The following is a 21720-nucleotide window of genomic DNA, read 5'->3' as shown; positions in this document are numbered from 1 at the left end:
CAGATGTCCACTTGAAGAGTTACAAGGAAATAGTCTGGATTTTTTTTTAGGTCTCTGTGCCCCACAAAAATCTGTGACTTAATAATGGTGGTGGGTTGGGCCATTATAAGAAGAGAATATAGTCCAGGCATTTGCCAAAGCCCGTGTCAATAATGAATAAACATGGGTGGCTAACATCACATGGCTGTCCTACTCTCACACTGAATCCAAGTCCAAGGTGACAAAAATACAGGAAGTGTGGTGTCCGATATCCAGCAGTCCAGTGTAAGAAGTTGTAAATCCAGAGTCCAAACAATTGAATTAGAAGATTCAGTAACAGTTCATAAATCACATACTCACAAAACATGAAATCTTGCTGCTTGAAAATAATCAAACTCAATAAGCTTACATACATGAGTGGATAAAATGCTAAAAGTCCCTTTCTGGTTGGCCTCTTCAAATCTCCTTAATACAGTAGAGTCTCACTTATCCAACATAAACGGGCCGGCAGAAAGTTGGATAAGTGAATATGTTGGATAATAAGGAGGGATTAAGGAAAAGCCTATTGAACATCAAATTAGGTTATGATTTTACAAATTAAGCACCAAAACATCATGTTATACAACAAATTTGACAGAAAAAGCAGTTCAATACACATCAACGTTATGTAGTAATTACTGTACTTATGAATTTAGCACCAATGTATTTAAAAGATTGACTACAAAAACTGACTACTAAAAGTCCGACTGCATTGGATAATCTGGAACATTGGATAAGCGAATGTTGGATAAGTGATACTCTACTGTATTCCTATCACCAAGGTCTGGCAAATCCTCTGTTTTCTGAGGGCCACAGTCTTTTTTTTTAGTGTGCGCTCAAACACTGCATATGGGTACTTCTTCATCTACACAGACAGTAGAAGAAAATAAAATATCACAAAGAACAACACTCTGTTCAATACGCAGTAATGCTATGTAATAATAACTGTATTTACGAATTTAGCCCCAAGATATCATGATGTATTGAAAACATTGACTACAAAAATGCGTTGGATAATCCAGAACGTTGGATAAGTGAGACTCTACTGTACTTATGTGGAAAGCTGTCTAAGCAGCTTTCTTTAGAATCATAGAATAGTAGAATTGGAAGAGACTCATGGGCCATCCAGTCCAACCCCCTGCCAAGAAGCAGGATATCGCATTCAAAGCACCCCCAACAGATGGCCATCCAGCCTCTGCTTAAAAGCCTCCAAAGAAGGAGCCTCCACCACAATCCGGGGGAGAGAGTTCCACTGCCGAACAGCCCTCACAGTGAGGAAATACTTCCTGATGTTCAGGTGGAATCTCCTTTCCTGTAGTTTGAAGCCATTGTTCCACGTCCTAGTCTCCAGGGCAGCAGAAAACAAGCTTGCTCCCTCCTCCCTATGACTTCCCTTCACGTATTTGTACATGGCTATCATGTCTCCTCTCAGCCTTCTCTTCTGCAGGCTAAACATACCTAGTTCTTTAAGCCGCTCCTCATAGGGCTTCTTCTCCAGACCCTTCATCATTTTAGTTGCCCTCCTCTGGATGCTTTCCAGCTTGTCAACATCTCCCTTCAATTGCGGTGCCCAGAATTGGACACAGTATTCCAGGTGTGGTCTGACCAAGGCAGAATAGAGGGGGAGCATGACTTCCCTGGATCTAGATGCTATACCCCTATTTATGCAGGCCAGAATCCTGTTGGCTTTTTTAGCAGCCGCATCACATTGTAGGCTCATATTTAACTTGTTGTCCACGAGGACTTCAAGATCTTTTTCACACATACTGCTGTCGAGCCAGGAGTCCCCCATTCTGTATCTTTACATTCCATTTTTTCTGCTGAAGTGAAGTATCTTGCATTTGTCCCTGTTGAACTTCATTTTGTTAGTTTCGGCTCATCTCTCTAGTCTGTCAAGATCGTTTTGAATTCTGCTCCTGTCTTCTGGAGTGTTAGCTATCCCTCCCAGTTCGGTGTCATCTGCAAACTTGATGATCTTGCCTTCTAACCCTTCATCTAAGTCGTTAATAAAGATGTTGAACAGAACCGGGCCCAGGACGGAACCTTGCGGCACTCCACTCATCACTTCTTTCCAAGATGAAGACGACGCATTAGTGAGCACCCTTTGGGTTTGTTCGCTTAGCCAATTACAAATCCACGTAACCGTAGTTTTGTCTAGCCCACATTTTACTAATTTGTTTGCCAGAAGGTCGTGGGGGACTTTTTCGAAGGCCTTACTGAAATCCAGGTAGGCTGCATCCACAGCATTCCCTGTATCAACCCAACTCATAACTCTATTGAAAAAAGAGATCAGATTAGTCTGGCATGACTTGTTTTTGGTAAATCCATGTTGGCTATTAGCAATGACTGCATTTGTTTCTAGATGTTCACAGACCACTTCCTTAATGATCTTTTCCAGGATCTTGCCTGGTATCGACGTGAGGCTGACTGGACGGTAATTGTTTGGGTCGTTCATTTTTCTCTTCTTGAAGATAGGGACCACATTTGCCCTCCTCCAATCTGCTGGGACTTCTCCTGTTCTCCAAGAACTCTCAAAGATAATTGCCAATGGTTCTAAAATAACCTCAGCTAGATCCTTCAATACTCTTGGATGTAGCTGATCTGGCCCTGGGGACTTGAATTCGTTTAGAGAGGCCAGGTGTTCCTGGACACCTTGTTTCCCTATTTGGGGTTGGATTTCCCCTAATCCTTCGTCCATTCCATGTTGCTGAGGTTGAAGATGGCTTTCTTTTTGTGAGAAGACCGAGGCAAAGAAGGCATTAAGTAGTTCTGCCTTTTCCCTGTCCCCTCTCACCATCATCCTGGTCTTAACCCGGTTAGAAGTTCTTTGGATATCCATTCTGGCTTCTTCGCACTTGTCTTATTTTTTTTTCTTTGTTGGCACTGTTTGCATTTGCACCTTGAGTATTTCACTTTTTAAAAACTCCCATCCATCCTTAATTCCCTTGTCTTTTAATATTGCCATCGATGGAATGCCACTCAGTATTTCCTTCAGTTTTTGGAAGTCAGCTCTCTTAAAGTCCAGAATGCGTGTTTGACTTGTCTTAGTTTCAGCCTTTCTTTGTATGGCAAACTGCAGGAGCACATGGTCACTTGCCCCTAAGGATCTGACAACTTCGACTGTATTGATCAGGTTTTCCACATTTGTTAAGATTAGATCAAGAGTAGCCGATCACCATGTTGCCTCTTCTACCTTCTGGACCATAACATTGTCTGCAAGGCAAGTGAGGAATTTGTTGGACTTTGTACTCTTGGCCAAGTTTGTTTTCCAACAGATATCGGGATAGTTGTAATCACCCATTACTACTATATCCCTTCTTTGTGCCTGTTTGGTCAGCTGTTGATAGAAGGCTTCATCAAGTCCTTTATCCTGACTCGGAGGTCTGTAGTAGACACCCACGACGAGATCTCTTTGAGTCCCGGTTTCCTTGATTCTTATCCAGATGCTTTCAAGCTGGTTTCCTGGATTACAGGCTTGCATTTCTTCTGCAACATAACTGTTTTTGACATATAAAGCTACTCCCCCTCCTCTCCCCTTTGTTCTATTTCTGTGAAAGAGGTTATAGCCCTCAATGGCTACATTCCAGTGATGGGCGTCATCCCACCAAGTTTCATTGATGCCTATGACATCATACATGCGGTGCTGCGCTAAAAGTTGGAGTTCGTCTTGCTTATTTCTCATGATCTGTGCATTAGTGTAAAGACATGTAAGCCCCTGTGACCTTCCCCCAAGCTGTTTATTTGGGATTATTGTGCTCTTGGTAATTGGTCCTTGCTGTGTTTGTGCAGCCCTCTGTTTAGCCTTTTGGCGGTTCCCTGTGGTCGTGGGAAATATAGGGTTTGCCAGGCTGTTGTTCCCCTGCCCCAGTGGATCTAGTTTAAAGTGCACCTGATGAGGTTTGTGAGTCTGTGCGCAAAAAGATGTTTTCCTACTTGTGTGAAATGCACCCCATCACTTGCCAGTAGGCCATCCTCCTAGAAGAGTAGGCCATGGTCGAGGAAGCCAAAACGCTCCTCCTGACACCAGTTTCTGAGCCAGTTATTGACCTGTACTATTTTTCTGGCCCTTGTAGAGCCGTGTCCTACAACGAGGAGGAGGGATGAAAAGATCACATGTACATTACATAGTTTTAGCTTTGTTCCAAGAGCTCGAAAATCGTTTGTGATCTTTTGAAAAGTATGCCTAGCAGTGTCATTAGTTCCTACATGAATCAACATAAGGTGGGGAGGGTGATGGGGCTTTAGGAGCCTGGTGAGCCTCTGAGTGATATGGTGTATTTTTGCCCCCGGGAGGCAGCATATTTCTCGAGCCATCCCATCCGGTCTGGAAATGATGGCTTCCGTTCCTCTAAGGAGGGAGTCACCTACTACCAAGACCCATTTCCTTTGAGGATTGAGTCTAACTCAAACGGCAGTCTACCTTTACAGAACATCATTGTAAGAACAACAATGTATACTTAGTATGTTAATTTTCACTGTTCAAGACACAGAGAATCTTTGCAGTATAGATAGAAATTAGCACAAATTCTGAGGGAACGTCAGATTGTGCAGAATAATATGTGTCATGAGGAGAGCTAAAGCGGTGTTTGCTCTTTAAAAACCTGGCTGTCCCTGGGGGGAGGGGGCAATATGAAGCCATGAAAATTGCATTTGGTCTATCTCTGTGTAGATAGGAGTGGAAGTAGAGGAAACTGGGAGAAAGGGGAGCTAGTCAAAGTAAGTCCTCCCTCCCACCATTAAGTTTCTCCCAGTTTCCACTCTGAAGAATTGCTTACATGCCATCCTGATTAAAATCATATGCCATTCCAAAGCACACCAATTTTCCCCTAAAAAGAAAGTAAAACCTACCAGGAGGGCATGAGAAACAAAGTTATGGCATCCAGGTACATTTTATTTAATTTTTAGGGGGAAATTTTGGGTTTGGGGAGGGGGTGGATGCCTGGGTTTTTCAGGGGGGGTGGTGACAGGAATCTGCACCAAAGTGGGTAAAATAGCGTTTGCTGTCTTTGCTGCATCATCACACTGCTGGCTCATGTTGAATTTATAATCAACAATAATCCCAACAGAAGAAGAATACTTTCAGTCAGGAGGAAAGAGACAAGAAAGACAAGGACAAAGAAGAAATAAGAAAGCGAGCTTAGGGCAAACTTGGCAGTTCCAGGCAGAAGAAGATAAGGAGCCTGTGCAGGAGGAGAAATGGGTGCCAGATGATGCAGAAGAAAGGGGAGAAGAAGTGGAGAAAGGAATTGAGAAAGAATAGACTATTTGAGAATGATATACATGTATAGATCATAAGTTTATCTCAGGGGGGAAGTGAGCCAGAAGGGTGGTAGGGAGAGGCATGGTTTTGGTAAAATGTGCACCAAACTTAATGATTTAAATAGTGGGTCTAAATGCGAGAGTATTCCATTTTTTGAAGAAAGTTAAGTCTGACATAGCCTACTTAATGGAATCTCACATAACAGAAAAATACACCTATTTGCCAAAACAAGAAAAATTGGCCCAGTTATTAACCTCATGTAATTGCAAGAAAACCAATGGGATTGTATTCTATATTAAGAAAAGTTTAAACACTGAGGTAATCTTCTCGGATAAGGAGGGTAAGATTCTAATAATTAACGTCCTCATCCAGGACAAATTGGTTCTTCTAGTAGCAATCTATGCCCCCTATGTAATACCAAACAAAGTGAATTCTACAATTTACTTGTCTCCTGAGAAATCTGTATAAAGACCAAGTAGCCACAGTAAGAACAGATCACAGAACAACAGACTTGTTCAAGACCGGGAAAGGAGTACGGCAGGGCTGCATACTTTCACCCTATCTATTCAACTTGTACGCAGAACACATTACGCAACGTGCGGGGCTTGACGATTCCAAGGCCAGAGTTAAAATTGCTGGAAGAAAGATTAACAACCTTAGGTATGCAGATGATATCACTCTGATGTCCGAAAGTGAGGAAGGGCTGAGGAGCCTTATCACCAGGGTGAAAGAAGAAAGTGCAGTGAGTTGGACGTCCTGTGACAGCAACCACCGAGTTTCACAAGCAAAAGGTTGACAAGATTGATTCAGGACGCTCATCGTATCACTCAGAGAGAAATTTCAAGCATAATCAGCATTTCACAAGAACGTGTGAGTAACATTATTGCTTTGCTTGGCTATCGGAAGATCTGTGCACGATGGGTACTATGAGACGCTGGTTGCAGAAACAGAGTGTTGACTTCTTCCGTGACAACTTCAGAAAACTTGTTCATCGTTGGCAGAAATGTATCTAATTGTCTGGTGATTATGTGGAAAGGTGAATAGTGGATTATTTCTGCATCTGATTTATTAAAATATTCCCATCCAAACCGAAGTAATGAAGACGGAGGCATTACTTTTCATTCAACCCTCATATATGTACAAAGTCTGTTTCAAGAACCAAACTAATTTCATTTCTTATGGGTGACGTTTTTATGGCTGTGAAGGAATGCTGGGCTCCATCAATGAATAGGGGTGGATAGTTCCCTGCTAAATTTCATCTGCTGTAGTACTTACCATCAATAAAGCTTATCTTATAGCAGTAATATACGTGTGGCACAAATAAAGTCTTGGGATGTTCTGGAATGCACTCATTTACAGCACAGAACACATGATTGTTTTGTGCATAAAACATTTTCTGTACAGAAATAGGTTACATACAGTATTTAGTGCAGAATAAAAAACCCAGAAAAATGATAATTCTTGCATGTTGAATATTACCTCAATGTTATTGTTAAGATCCACATACATTTGTCTGGTTTCTTCTCGCTCTTGTTCATCTAAAACAAAATTAACCATAGAACTGACAAGGCATATTGATATGTAACAAATTTTGATTAAAAGTGCCAAAACAGCAATGATTGTTCCAATGTAATTCCTCAACAATTGGTGCATTTTCAAACAGAGCCGGTCCAACAATGAGGCGAATTAAGCGGTCGCTTTGGGCGCAAAACATAGGGGAACATAGGGGGCGCAGTCTAGACTGCTTTTTTCTGTTTATTTGTTGTAAAACATGATGTTTTGGTGCTTAATTTGTAAAAATCTTAATGTAATTTGATATTTAATAGGCTTTTCCTTAATCTCTCCTTATTATCCAACATTTTTACTTATCCAACGCTTTTATTTTTCAGTGATTGGTTTGGGGGGGGGGGGCAAAATTCTGTTCGCCTACACTTGAAAAATACCTAGGACCGGCTCTGTTTTCAAACATTACATTTTTACACCTAAGACTCACAAAAACTCAGAATGCTAAGAGATTCCTAGAGTTATAATTCATAACTGTTCTGTATTCATTAATATGTAGTGTTACTGTAAAAAATCGTACATGCCAACCCAGCCAATCTTTAGAGCGAGCGGGCTGGTTAAGTTAACATGGTCTTTTCAACTTTTAACTAGGGCAAATTAATAATAATAATAATAATAATAATAATAATAATAATAATACTTTATTCTTATATCCCGCCCCATCTCCCCAAGGGGACTCGGGGCAGCTTACAAAGGGACCACAATATACAAACATATATGCTTACAAACAATATAAAAATACAACAGTAAAAACAAATGCAAACACAGCAATAAATACATCAAAAAAGCATACAACAACAACAACAATTTAAGAACAATTAAAACATGTTCAAAAAACAATTAAAACATGTTCAAGGAGGGTGACCTTTCTACACAAGGAGTTGTGTGCAAGATGACGTCAAGAGCACCTCCGCCAGGCTCTGTGAGTAGATTTGAAATGTGCTATCATCTTCCCTCCCTGTATCTTCCTACAAAAATAGCCGCCCTGGCCGGGACCCAGGATCTCAAAGGACACCCTGGGGACTGGCTGGGTGCAGCCTAAGGTGAGAACAGGGAAGAAAAGCCCCAGAAGAGAGGACATGAAGTAGAGAACCGCTGCCGCCGTTATAATTGCAACTCGCAGCTTGTGGCTTATGGCTTTATTCCCCCTTGGACATCGAGAGACTCCAAAAAGAACTTTAAAACTTTTAAACATCTTTTGGGAGCCTCAACATCACCCTCCCCATGATCACTGTTGCAGTTGCTGTTGACTGGGGGGGGGGGGGGGTGTTTTGCTCTCCACTGCCACAGGCCTTGCTGAAAAGGGCCTTAACACCGCCCCACCATCGCTGTTGCTGCTGTTGCCGAACTGGGGGGAATTGTCTCTCCACCACCTCCATAGGACAGAGTGCTGGGTCCATCATTTTTCTACCTGCTACTGCTGTTGCAGCCTCGGGAAGGCCTGCTTTTTCCCCCACCGCGGAAGCAGACAAGCCTGGGGTCTTCCAGATGCCTTGTTTACATCTAGAATGGATTACTACAATGCACTCTACGTAAGACTGCCTTTGAAGACAGCTCAGAAATTGCAATTAGTGCAAAGATCGGCAGCCAGGCTACTAACTGGGACTAGCTATTGTGAGCACAGCATACCCCTATTAAAGCACCTCCACTGACTGCTGATAATTTTCCAGTCCCAATTCAAAGTGCAAGTTCTCACCAACAAAGCCCTACATGTTTGGGTCCAACCTATCTTCGCAACCGCATCTCTCCCTATAAACTTGTGCCGGTTTTAAGATCTGCCAGGGAGGCCCTCCTCTCAGTTCCATCTCCGTCTCAATCATGGTTGGTGGGGACGAGGGAGAGGGCCTTCTCAGTGGTGGCTCCCCAGCTCTAGAACCACTCCACAGGGAAATTAGGCAAGCCCCCACACTGCAATACTTTCTGAGAGTTAAAAATGTGGCTTTTCAAGCAGGCCTTTGATAACGTTTAAGGTACCCATTAAACTGATTGCTGTTTAGTTTGGCACTTTAATATTGGCATTTTAACCAGCTGTTAAGAATTGTGGGAGTTGAAGTCCAAAACACCTGGAGGGCCAAAGTTCACCCATGCCCATGCTAGCTCTTAGACTAGCAATGTAACTAAGTAGCAATACCCCCAACCAACTATTTTGATTGAACCAAAATAACATTTGCTGATTTATATTGTCAAAATCCGTACCTTGAATTCTTTACTAATGGATAACAAGGAATTACTATAAATCCTGGAGAAATGAGCAGCAATATACAGTTTATGAAAATATTATACAACTTCCTATGAAAAGCCCACTGCACTGTCTACACTTTATTAGATGGCAATGCAGCCACAATAACACAAATAACCAACAATTATATAAACACTGTTCAAAGATATTTACATTTGTTGGATTTCTCCACTGACTGCATAAACCTTTCTTTCAGCAAGTCACAGAAATGTCTTGTTGTGTTGCTTCTGGAGGAAAAATAAATTATATTACTATAATAAATACTATTACTGTTATAAATGATACTACTATTTCATGTCTTACAAAGAAAATGAATCTATATGTAAAATCCCAGAAAGGGAATTATTTCGGCTGGTTCTTATAATAAAAAGTCTACAGCATGAAGTCAAGTATCTCCTCTTTGGGCCTTATTGGTACAAAAAATATATAAGCACGATAGCAAAAATAATAATTAAACTCCATGGCTCATTAAATGCATTGTGTGCAACTGAAGGGTCTTTCCAGACAGGCCCAAAATGCGAGACCTGTCTCGCTTTTACCTGAGGTGTCCAAATGATACCTCAGTTAAAAGTGAATTAATGTGGAGAAAACTGGATTTTCCCAATTTACTCCACATTAATTAAACACCTGGAAAGATGCAGATCTTAAACTGAGGTTCAGATCTTTCCAGGTGAGGGCTCTGTGGGGATTGACTCCTTGGGACTCCTTTTGCAGTCCCAGGGGTCAATCCACAAAGCCATCCTAGTTCTTCGGTCTCCTCAGCCACTCACCCCCAGCCCTCCATTTCCCCCAAAAAAACTTACACGAGGGGCCTGCCGGCAGCACAGGCCCCTCCATACAGTACTCCTGATGCGTCATTTTCAAACATCAGGAAGACTGTGCAGAGGGGCCTGTACTGGTCAGGCTGTAGGAGGATGTGGGGACAGAAACCTACTTCCTCTTGGATTTTTGCCCTGTGTAAAAAGATCCTGAAATTCTTCTGAGCAACTGACAAAGTAAGATGGCAGAGGAGTAAGAGCACCCACTGCTTGTATATTCCTCATATCTCCAACCTGAAAATTTAGAGGGCTAAATTAATTGTAGGTCACTTCTAGAATTTATCAGTAATGAAGATAAAGACAATGATAATCTTTTGTAAATCTGTCTTCCAGAATTATTGTACATTTTCTTGTAATGCTTTAATTAAGTTGTTTGAAGGAGTAGCAATTTAGTTACAATACTTTATCTGAGCACAATTTACTCTTGTTTTAATTGTTGATCTATCAGAGTCTATATGATTATGAAAACATGCAAGTGTTCCAGATGAAACATGGTAATATCAAAATTCCAAATTTGTGGACCATTGGGCTTTTGAGAAATCACTTGCTTATTTAATTATACATTATGTACATTGTTCTGAAACAGTAAACTTACTCTTTTAGAAGATCTCTATGTTCATGTATTTCATCTTCTAGTTTTAGGCTTAGCCTTTCATTTTCAAACTAAATTTATAAAACATAATCACACAAAAATAGTTTTGAATGAACAAATACTCTGTAATTGTCAAAATGTTATCTTTTCACATATGTGTTTATTACACTTGAGAGCAGTATGATGAACTTGATTTATATCTTCAACCTGCAAATTATAAAAGCTAGAAGCAAACTTCAAAATTAGAAGCCAGGATTTGAATTTTTTTAAAAGACATGCATGAATGAGCTTGAGATTTTCATACAGTCTATAAATTACATGTATTAACTATGTGCATTTTATTTACTGCATATATTCATGCATATGTCTAGACTGTAGACAAAAAATCATCCCCAAAAACCTGGGGTAACTTATTCATAGGTCAGCTAAACACTATACCTTAACTTTTATAAATAAAGAAGCCATCCCCTTCTCTGAGTAGAAGAGCAAAAACCGGAAGTTTAGTACCTTCAGGGAAAATCCATAAGAAATACTGATCCCCTCTATTTTTTCCACAACAATGCTGCTTTTCTAACTTTTTTTATTGTGTAGGCAGTAACCAAGGGATTCTGCCACCTTGAAGCAGCACTGTTCCTTTCCCTTCTCTATTGACTAATCCTCAATTTATCCATGGTTTATACCATAGTCAATTTACCACTTCATCACATTCATTAAATTCTACTGAGCCACCCACTTAAGAAACAGCAACCTGCTGTGTTCATCACATGACATAAGCTTCAAATGTAGGGTAGAGATATCTTAGCATTTTTAGGTGTCTTAAAAGGTTATCTTTTCAGACACTTTCTAAACTGGTTAGCAAGTGACTTTTTGTAAATTATCTGCATAGAGATGGGCAAGTTGGCCAATTCTGTCATGTGATGAATTCCCCATTCTCCACTTTAAAATTAAACAGCTACGCAATTTGTGGGAGGAGCTGAAATGCCCTTTAAAGAAAAAGCTCTGCCATTACCTTTTGCTTAGCTTTTTCTCAAGGAGAAAGCGGGGGGGGGGGGGGGGAGAGAAGGAGGATGCCAATAGTTCTAGCAGCAGAAGGAAAGGCACCATTGTCTTCATCTCCTGGAGAAATCTCATTCCTTTCCCCTTTTCTTTTCTTCTTCTTTCTTTCCTCCCCTCTTTTCCCTTTTCTTCTCCCCTTTTCCTCTCCCCTCCCTTCTTTCTTTGATACCTTCCCTTCTTCCTTCTACCCCTTCTTTCCCTCTTCCCTTCTTTCATCTTTGTATCCCTTCTCACATCCTTCTACCTCGCTGGATCCCACAACAGTGCAATTCCAGGCATTCTCTTGTGCTTTCTTTCAAAAATACACACATTGCTTCACTTGAGCCTTTTCATTGTCATTGTGTTGCATCTATGAGCTTTGGTTGCTATACAGAGAAAGAGCTGAGGTTTGAAAGGCACTTCAGGAGATGAATTCAGAACAGGTATGGAGTCAGTGTAGGTCTAAGGGAAGGAAAAAGGGAGGTCGAACAGAGATTTCTCGGGGGCCGCTGAGAAGTCCCATCTCACTGAATGAGAACTAAGTTCCTCGGAGCAGCTTCCACAAGACTGAAAATGATTGGGAAGCTGGGGTGGGTTTTTTTCCTAGGCAGACTCTTCTTTCCTAAGAAGGGCACTCTGGGAAGTACACTGAACTTTAATAAAACTCTTGAAAATGTTTCAAAGCTTTAGGCTCATTTCTTCCTTCTTCCGATCCACTTTAACAGCCAGGAGCTGCACTGGGTGAAAGAGATCTGTTATGCTGGTGATTCTGATTCTGATTCATATGGATTCTAGTCCTTTTTTTTTTTTTACAAATGATTGTCTATCTAACAAACAAGATCACTAGTACAAATGATTTCTGCTGTTAGGCATAGCTCTTGTCTGTTAATTTAGTTTGGGGAACCAGGGTAGGTAAGTATATGAGTGCATCTACACCAATAGTGGTTCTCAACCTGTGGGCCGCAGCCCAGCAGTGGGCCGCAAGAACAAAAATCCAGTCCGCAAACCGCCTTCCTCTTTATTTATTTTATTTTCGCTCCTTTCTGCAGAGCCGACCATTGCATTGGATAGACCACATGAGCTCTAGATTATTAAATATGGTTTTCTGTGAGTGAGCAGATGGTGACTACTGGATGGCATATGTTCTGTATCAGAAACTAGAGCTGATGTGGTCTATCCAATGCAGTTTTCTGAATTAGCACCCAAATAACCAAACCGAATCTAAAGTTGACCAGAAACTGATCTGTAATCCTTTTGATACTAATGTTGGAGAGTGGTCCCTGGTCAAAGTGAGCCCTGGTCAAGTGGGCCCTCGTAAAAAAAAAAAAAAGGTTGGGAATCACTGATCTACACTGCCAAATTACAGCACTTTGACACCACTTCATGGTGTCATGGATCGATGCTATGGACTGATGGTTTTTAAATATTTGTAATAGTACATAACTTTCCATAATAGCAGCTATCTTTTACTGTCAGTAATTTTCTTTAGGTTTTTATTCCCACAAAGAAAACGGGGGGAGGGACAGTGGGAGGGGACAAATCTCAACTATGTTATGGAAAATCAATCAAGGATTCCTGAGTAAAACAGATAGTGAAAAGTGTGTCATGAAGGTAGGAAAATCATCAATTTAATTTCAAAACGGAATATGCCTAAACTGAATGGTAAACCTACTCTCCCAAACACTTGACCTGTTCAGTGGGATGAAGAATCATAGAATCCTAGAGTTGGAAGAGACCACAAGAGCCATCTAGTCCAATGACCTTCCATGTAGAAACACAGAATCAAAGTACCTGTGACAGATGACCATCCAGCCTCTGCTTAAAACCCTTCAGAGAAGGATGCTTATACAAGATTATTTGTGGTAATAACCAAGTGAGATGTAATTCAGATATAATATAAAATAATGTAATTTAATGTGTAATACGGTTGAAAATCAAAATGAAATTCATTTATGAAACTGCATTCCAACATGTGAAACATGCCCAAAAACATTGGTAAAAGACAGCTGTATCATAGACAAATTTTCTTCCTGTCAGGTCAATTTTTTGCAGAAAGAACTGCAATACTCTTCTTGCACTAAACTGTTTTGATAGAAGGAATAAGTTGGTAGGAAGAGGAAGAAATAGCTGTCAGAGCGCGCGGTTTGGATAAACATACATGCAGCGGAAGATCAACGAAGAATCACTGGCACCAATAAATAGGCTGAAGCCTGTTTGGCTTTCTACAAAAGATTTACTGACAAACGGAAAACTCTCAAGATGACATATACATACAGAGTGCAAATAGGCAGAGAGCAGAGGGCAGAGAGGAAGAACAGATAACACAGCAAGCTATTTATAACCACCTCTGCTGTCTGATGCAATACACAGTTAACTCTTTACACACTCGCATAGTGGACAGCAGACAGCATGATGCAATCTCCAGCTCACATTGCAACACTATAACTCAATGACATTTAAACAACTCTATATACAATCATTCCCACTTCAACAATAGCCACCTACTATTTTGCCACTTATTTATAAATTAAAAAACTTGAATGCAATTAGATTTTATATGTTTAAAAATTAAGGAGGATTTTAGATGCTATTCTTGTTTCCATTTTATATTCCCAATTTTATGCAAATAGTTATAAATTCAAATATTTGTAGCTTAGTAAAATTGGAGTTATTTCATATTAATCTTAGAACAGCTTCATGAGGTGTGAATACTAAGTACAAGTACTCATTCCCATTATTGGGAGAAAGATGGGATATAAATTAAATAAATAACTTTTAATTTCATGGAAAACCAGTTTAAGAATGTGCTCTCTTTTAGTGGGAGCACAAAACGGTTACACCATTCATGCCCATCCATATCCACAAAAGGGTAGTAAAGGTAAAGGTTTCCCCTGACATTAAGTCATGTCTGTCTCTGGGGGTTGCTGCTCATCTCCATTTCTAAGCCAAAGAGCCAGTGTTGCCCAAAGATACTTCAAAGGTCATGTGGCTGGCATGACTGCATGGAGCACCGTTACCTTCCTGCCGGAGCGGTACCTATTGATCTACTCACATTTGCATGTTTTCGAACTGCTAGGTTGGCAGAAGCTGGGCCTAACAGCAGGAGCTCACCCCGATCCCTGGATTTGAACCGCCAACCTTTTGGTCAGCAAGTTCAGCAGCTCAGTGGTTTAACCCACTGCACCACCAGGGGGCCTTTGGTACAAAAGCGTACAATGCATGAATTAAGATATTATTGGGAGTCGGAGGTTCGTGTCTATTTTTCATATTCTCATCAAGTCCCTCCTTTCACTTAAAACCAAGTGACTCTGAATTCAAATCACCTGATCCCAAATGAGTATGAAGACTGAATGTATATAAGGTAAGAGCATGTTCTATTCTTAATCCTGACTTATCCCCCCCCCCAAAAAAAGAAAGGATTGAGTAGGGTTTTTTTCAACTCCTTGTGGAAAATGATGTCAGAAAACCTGAACGTTCATTATTCTTGTATTTTAAAAAATATACATTTCAAAATGCAGTAAATATTTACCTGTAACTCTTGGATGGCTTTGCGTAGGGCTTCTATAATCTTTCTATTTTCTTGTAATTTTCTTTCCTTTTCCTTGACTTCATATTCTACAGTGACTTTCCATCTCTTGATCTTTTCAGCTTCCTTGTAAAGTCTTGAATAAAGTTCAGTCACTGTATCCATGTTCTAATAAAGCAGTTTCAACAATTTAAACTCAAATGCAGTTGAATTAAAAAGTTGGAAAACAATTTATTTCACACACAAAAATTCATTAAAAAACCTTTCAACTATTAAGTTTTAGTGAAACAAGTTTTTATCTCATTTCAGTACCCACTGGCTATTTCAGGAATGGGGCAAAATGGCCCCTAAGTGTTACCCTTGGAAACCCGCAGAAGCCCTCTAGTCCCCAGACTCAACAAAATTTAATCTGGGGGCCAATTTTCATGAAATATTTTCTCCAGAAAGGTCAAACATACTTAAAGCTGCAGCCTATTTCTTCCCCATATCTTGCAAAGTCTTCCACACCTTCTCAGAGCACACCAAAAGATACAGAGCAAGAAAAAATTGCAGGAAAATGGTCATAATGGTGGCCAGGGGTAGATTCTTGATTATTGTAATGTTTTTTGAACTTGATTGTCTGCCATCATACTATCCAAAACACCTCATCTTTTCTGACTTTACAAATTAAGACAGTTTTGGTCTTATTTGTACTTGGATGGAAGACCACCAAGGAATACCAGCAATCCTGTCTGAATCACTAGGGAGTTGTTTTCAGTCAGAACTAACAAGAATTGCCTAATTGGACCAATGGTGAAACTCAGGACAGGCTGCCCTCGGGTTAAGAACAAGATAGGTTCTGAAGGTTTGTTCTTAAGCTAAATTTGTATGTAAGTCAGAACAGGAACATTTAAAAGTGTAACACCAGCCAAATATATATGTGTGTATGTCTTTACCTTTACCTTTTTATGTTTTGGCTATCATGGGGAATGGTGAACAGAAGTGAAACTGGTGTAATTTAAATGCATATTTATAGTGTTAATAATACATTCTTGGGCATGTTTCATCATATATATTCTTAACTGACCTCCTGATCAATCTCAGGTACAAGTTTCATGTTCTGTGAAACTGGTTCTAGAAAAAAGTAAAATTTTATATTGCTTATTTCAATATAAATGGATTACACTGGTACAACTAATTAGAAAGTATGCATGATACCACAAAATCACAAGTGAACTACTTTGCTTTTAACATATTTTATTGCTATGTACATATTCATCCAAGTATTATAGATTACAAAATAAATATAAAATAGATATATTGCATTCTTAGTTATCAAATGTATAGGAGAATATACCACTTTAAAACTACAACTGGTCTTCCACTTTCATGGGAATTACGGGTGCAGGACCCCCTCAAAATGGAAAAAAAATGCAAATACTAATTTTTTAACCTGAAAAAAAAACACTTTTTTAGGTCCTCCAGCAAAGGTCTATGGTCAACTTCCACCAGAACATGACAATAGAATAGTGCCAGAGGACTTACAAATGCCTAGGGAAGTGTTCTCTCCAGTAAGCTTTAGGTCTTCCATTATGACCCCTGGCAGCAGTTGACCACAGAGTTGTGCTGAAGGACCTAGACTGAGCAAATATATTAATCAAATCTGCAAATAATCAAATTATCAACAGTTAAACTCACAAATGTGGAGGGCCAACTGTAGAAGTTTGGTTTTAAATACTGTAGAAATCATAAACAGTTACTTTTAACCATTTTTGTATTCCCATGTTTAATACCTACTTGTGAGATCTATATATTTTGAAGTATTCATCCCAAATGGCAAGCTGTAATCATCTTCAATTCCCTTGTTAAAATTCTGGGGAAGGAATCAAATAGTGGTATAAAATATATGAAATTATTAGGGTTTACCATTTATTTCAAGCATTTATTCTGGCTACAACCCCCTTCCAAACAATGTACATTCTTGTTATTATTACTCAAAAACAAATTGAGAACAGGAACAGTGGGTTGAAGAGCAGTGGTACAGTATATGGTCTCTGTAGTACACAGAAGATAATACTCCAAAAACTGCATTTTTCACTAACTGGAGCTTCCTAGTGCTTTTCATTGGCAGAACCATGTAAAATTCATTACAGTCATCTAACTGAAATATAGTCACTATATCCAGATTTGTCTTTCCTAAGTAAGATGCAGCAGGTACATCAGGTTAACAAGGCAAAGGAACATCAGCTGCTTGGCACTTCAAGAACAGCACTCAGTCCAGGAGCATAATCTAAGATGGAAAGATTATCCTTTATAAGGGTGTACAACACACTTCAAAAATCAATTGTTCCAAACCAACACTGGCTATTCTATTGACTAACAGAACAGACTAACATTTCCTTCACCCATATCTCATCCATCATTAAATCCTGCTATGAAGGAATACACAGATACATCACTCCTGAAAGATGGCCTTCTGACCTCTGTTTAAGAACCTCAAAGGATGGTGAGTCCATCACTCTGCAAGGCAAACTATTCCACTGTTGAATAGCTCTTAAAAGGAAATGTTTCTTCCCAATGTTTAGATGGAATCTCTTTTCTTGTAATTTGAATCAATTGGTTTCTATTCTAATTTCTGGAGCAGAAGAAACATGCCGGCTCCTTTCGCTACATGACATTTCTATCACATTGTTGATTCTTCTTTAGCTGGTAGTCTACTAAGATTTTAGGTCCTTTTCACATGTACTATTTTCAAAACAGGTGCAATCCATTCTGCATTTCTGTATTCTGAATCCTGCATAGAGTTCCTTAGTGCTAAAATTCATTTTGTTAGTTTTGGCTCTTCAATTTATCTAGGTCATTTTGAATTGTGATCCTCTCCTCTGTGATACTAGAAATCTCTCCAAGTGATTTATAAAGGGGTGACCCAAGACTGAACCCGCAGGCACCTCACTAGTCTCTTCTCTCCAAGATGAGAAGCAACCATTGCTGAATACACTCTAGGTTCTGCCAATCAACCAATTATAGATCCACCTAATTCTCACACTATATTGGCAACAGTTCACCAGTTAGACTATCATTATATATATTCTATAATTACCTGATAAAATTCCCCATCTCGTGTGTGTGTTTGTGGTTTGACAGCCGATACCTGGGCATTATTCAGTTTTGGTGGTAGAAATAATTTAAATTTGTATGATTTCTCCTGTTCCATTTTCTGATTGAATAAAGACAGAAGAAACAATATTTCAGTACCAATAGAAATATTTAAACAATAAAGGTATTATATTGTGTCTTTTCAGACTCCTCAGACTAATGTAAACAGCTTCTCTAAATAATTCCTAAAATAGCTCTATGGCATAAGATAGTAAAGCTCACAATATGCCACATATGGACTGAGAAGGGGAGCATACTGAATAGCCAAAGTAAGCAGTGCCTGATTTACTCAACTCACTGCTGTTCAGAAGACTTCAATAATTTACTGAAATGGCACATGGCTGTGGTCTTTAAAATATGCCAAAGGACTCTTTCTTTCTGATCACTGGCACACAAGAGACTAGCTACCACCTACCTACGCAATGCCCCCATTGCAGACAGCCAATGCTACTTACTGGACAGAAAATTGTTGACCTCATGAGTAAACTCACCTCATGAGTAAACTCTGGAGTTATTATTGTATACTGTGATTGTGTTTTTATGGACCTTATGGTGGGAGACAGGGCCTTTCTGAACATAATTAACATGAAGACCCCAAAACACTATATAGTTGCCTTTGCTACATTTTAAGGCCTCTTGCACACAGCTGAATAAAATACCACATTTTCTGCTTTGAACTAGAATATATGGCAGTGTGGACGCAGATAACCCAGTTCAATCCAATGAGATTGCTGCAAGCAAATGTAATAGAAAAAAAATGTATGTATCAACTGCGTCTTTGTTTTCTTTTCTCGTTATTGTTATCTAAATTGTAAAACTCACAGATTGACTCTAAATCACCATATACAAACATGTCATCAAGTATATAAGCAATAATAAACAGTAACAGTCAGTTGCTTTCATTCTACAACCACTTTCAGAGGAAGATTTTAATGACATCATCACCCTATTTCATTCCTTCACTAAATGTTTCACAGGCTTCAGAGAATGTCGTCCTTCATTCATAACATCTTATTTTCTACCACTTCTTCAATCATTTCCTTTATTGGACCAAATCCTGTAATTTTTAAAAAGAAAAACAATTGTGCATCCCTTCTATTTTATATGTCCGTTATTTATTTATTTATTTATTTATTTAATATGCTGTGTTTCTCCAAGAATGAGACCCAAGGTGACTTCCAGTGATAATAAAATTAACACATTACGATAAAATGTATATGTATGTGTATATGTGTGTGTGTGTGTGTGTGTGTGTGTGATATATATATATATATATATAAACATTATAGAATCATAGAGTTGGAAGAGACCTCACGGGCCATCCATCCAGTCTAACCCCTTGCCAAGAAGCAGGAAAATCGCATTCAAAGCACCCCCAATAGATGGCCATCCAACTTCTGTTTAAATTACTTCATAAAAACTTCAATTAAAATTATAGTTTTAAAAAAATAAAAGTGATAAAAGCCTGCTTTGTATCATGTTTGTTGTTGGCCAACTTGAGTGCCTATATCTGGAGAAAGGCAGAATAAAAATAAAGCAAATAATTAAAAAAAACATAAATGTTGTCATGAGTTTTCTGAAAAAATGTTTAAACATATTTTTAATTGAAAATAATGTGTGAACTTATAAGTAAACTTATAAAAGCACCTTTTTACATTTTGATCCCAAGGATACTAGCAAAATAGATGTCTGAGCATGAAGGCATGGGCTGCTTTTTCCACATGTGACACTCTCTTGCATGTCCCATTCTGAGGCCCCTTCCACACAGCTGAATAAAATCCCACATTATCTGCTTTGAACTGGGATATATGGCAGTGTGGACTCAGGGCCCTTCCACACAGCCATATAACCCAGAATATCAAGGCAGAAAATCCCACAATATTTGCTTTGAACTGGGTCTACACTGCCATATATTCCAGTTCAAAGCAGATAATGTGGGATTTTATTCAGCTGTGTGGAAGGGGCCTCAGATAACCAAGTTCAAAGCAGATATTGTGGGATTTTCTGCCTTGATATTCTGGGCTATATGGCTGTGTGGCCTGTTTAAATCTCAGCCAACACGTTTCCCTTAACAACCCCATTTTTGACACAGGGAACTATTCACACAAAAACAGCCCACAGGTGCATTTATAATGTGGAATGAGAGGAGTTTGACACCACTTTCGCTGCCATGGCTGGATACCACGGAGTCATGGAAACTGTAGTTCTTTTTATCCTCTGCCAAAGAGGGCTGGTGTCTTCAGCAAACTACAGATCCCACGATTCCCTAGGATGAAACCTTGGGAATCAAGCGGCCTCAAGCTGTATTAATTCGACCTCCTAAGAGAACTCTCAAGGCGCCTTTTTTATTAGTTTAAGAAGCCAGACATAATCTGTTTTTGTGATTTTTGGTGCCTGGAATTAAACTGCCAGGACCACTTTCCACAAGAAAGGGGTGTGGGTGAAGGCTACCTCCGTCACCCTTATAATTCAGCTGATAAAGGGTACGTAAAAGCGACCTCCACTTCGCCTCAGTCTATAGAGATTGCTGAGAAAGGGAAGAGGGAGGGGCGTCAGGAGCGAGCGAGCGAGCACCTGTGTGCACGCGCGCCCTCGCTAGCCGTTATTATTTTGAATGGAGAGGGCGGGGGGAGCGCGACACTTTGAAAGGAAAGGGAGAGAGGGGAAGATAAAGAGCAAGGCTTCCAACGGAATTCAACGGTCGCCTGATCTTTTGAAACCGCGCGGGCGGGGGGGGGGGGGGAGGATTGTGCGCGCGAGAAAGAGAGAGAGAGCCACTCTGAGGGGAGGATTTCCCCTCCAAAAGTCAGGCACATTTACACTGTACATTTTACACAATGGATGCAGTTTGACAACACTTGGTAACTGTCATGGCTCAGTGCTGTAGAATCATGGGAGTTGTAGTTTGGTGAGGTACCACCAGAAGTCTTGGGCAGAGAAAGCTAAAGACCTTGTAAAACTACAGCTCCCAGGGTCCCCTAGCATTGTGCCATATCCGTTAATAAAGTACTGTCAAGCTGCATTTACTCTACAGAGCAGAGGCATCTAAAGACCCAACTGTTGAGATTTTTTTTCCAGTCAGGATGAGCTCCTGAGCTAATAACAGGATTGCTAAATATACACATCAGGGTTGTCATAATCCTCGGAGGAAAACTTAAAATTGACTTCTGGATCAATTCTACTGCCCTTGTTGTAACGGTCACACGGTTTTTATTGTTTTAATTTGATTTGGATACCGGCTTTTGTGTTTTATGGCTGGTTTTACTACATTTGTATTATACAGTATGTGGCATCTAATTCTGCCATTGTGTAAGACCGCTCTGGGTCCCCCTGGAGGAGAAGAGCAGTATATAAATTAAATAAATAAATAAAATATAAATAATGACACATATGATCCCAAAAGTCTATGAATGGGCTGATAACTTGCTCCTCCTGCCTGAATGTAAGCGCCACTAGGAAGGGGACGAAATTCACAGTTTTAATATGCAAAGTAATTCATCATAGGTTTGTAAATCAGCTGCAGTTGGGACCATG

The 21720-nt window shown here is 39.7% G+C and overlaps 1 protein-coding gene across 4 annotated transcripts in view; it reads right to left on the bottom strand.

Moving 5' to 3' along the window:
* The window catches only part of sycp1 (synaptonemal complex protein 1), a 106309-nt gene extending 85422 nt beyond the window's left edge, over window positions 1-20887 (bottom strand). Inside the window, exons 1-9 of one of the 4 annotated variants that reach the window (XM_062978684.1) lie at window positions 20638-20887; window positions 19132-19243; window positions 18131-18247; window positions 16828-16903; window positions 16118-16164; window positions 15055-15219; window positions 10494-10561; window positions 9234-9307; window positions 6758-6816 (exon numbers count right to left, since the gene is read on the bottom strand). In XM_062978684.1, the coding sequence (XP_062834754.1) occupies window positions 6758-6816; window positions 9234-9307; window positions 10494-10561; window positions 15055-15219; window positions 16118-16164; window positions 16828-16903; window positions 18131-18244 (603 nt within the window). In that variant the 5' untranslated portion in view covers window positions 18245-18247; window positions 19132-19243; window positions 20638-20887. The remainder of the gene's footprint in view (window positions 1-6757; window positions 6817-9233; window positions 9308-10493; window positions 10562-15054; window positions 15220-16117; window positions 16165-16827; window positions 16904-18130; window positions 18248-19131; window positions 19244-20637) is intronic. The other 3 variants (XM_062978686.1, XM_016993358.2, XM_062978683.1) reach the window with 3 other exon arrangements.
* Window positions 20888-21720: the final 833 nt, after the last annotated feature.

The sequence above is a fragment of the Anolis carolinensis genome, chromosome 4 (assembly GCF_035594765.1).
Source record: "Anolis carolinensis isolate JA03-04 chromosome 4, rAnoCar3.1.pri, whole genome shotgun sequence".
NCBI classification, from domain to species: Eukaryota; Metazoa; Chordata; class Lepidosauria; order Squamata; family Dactyloidae; genus Anolis; species Anolis carolinensis.
Note: the sequence above shows the minus strand (reverse complement) of the source record. Positions and strands in the feature narration are given on the sequence as shown.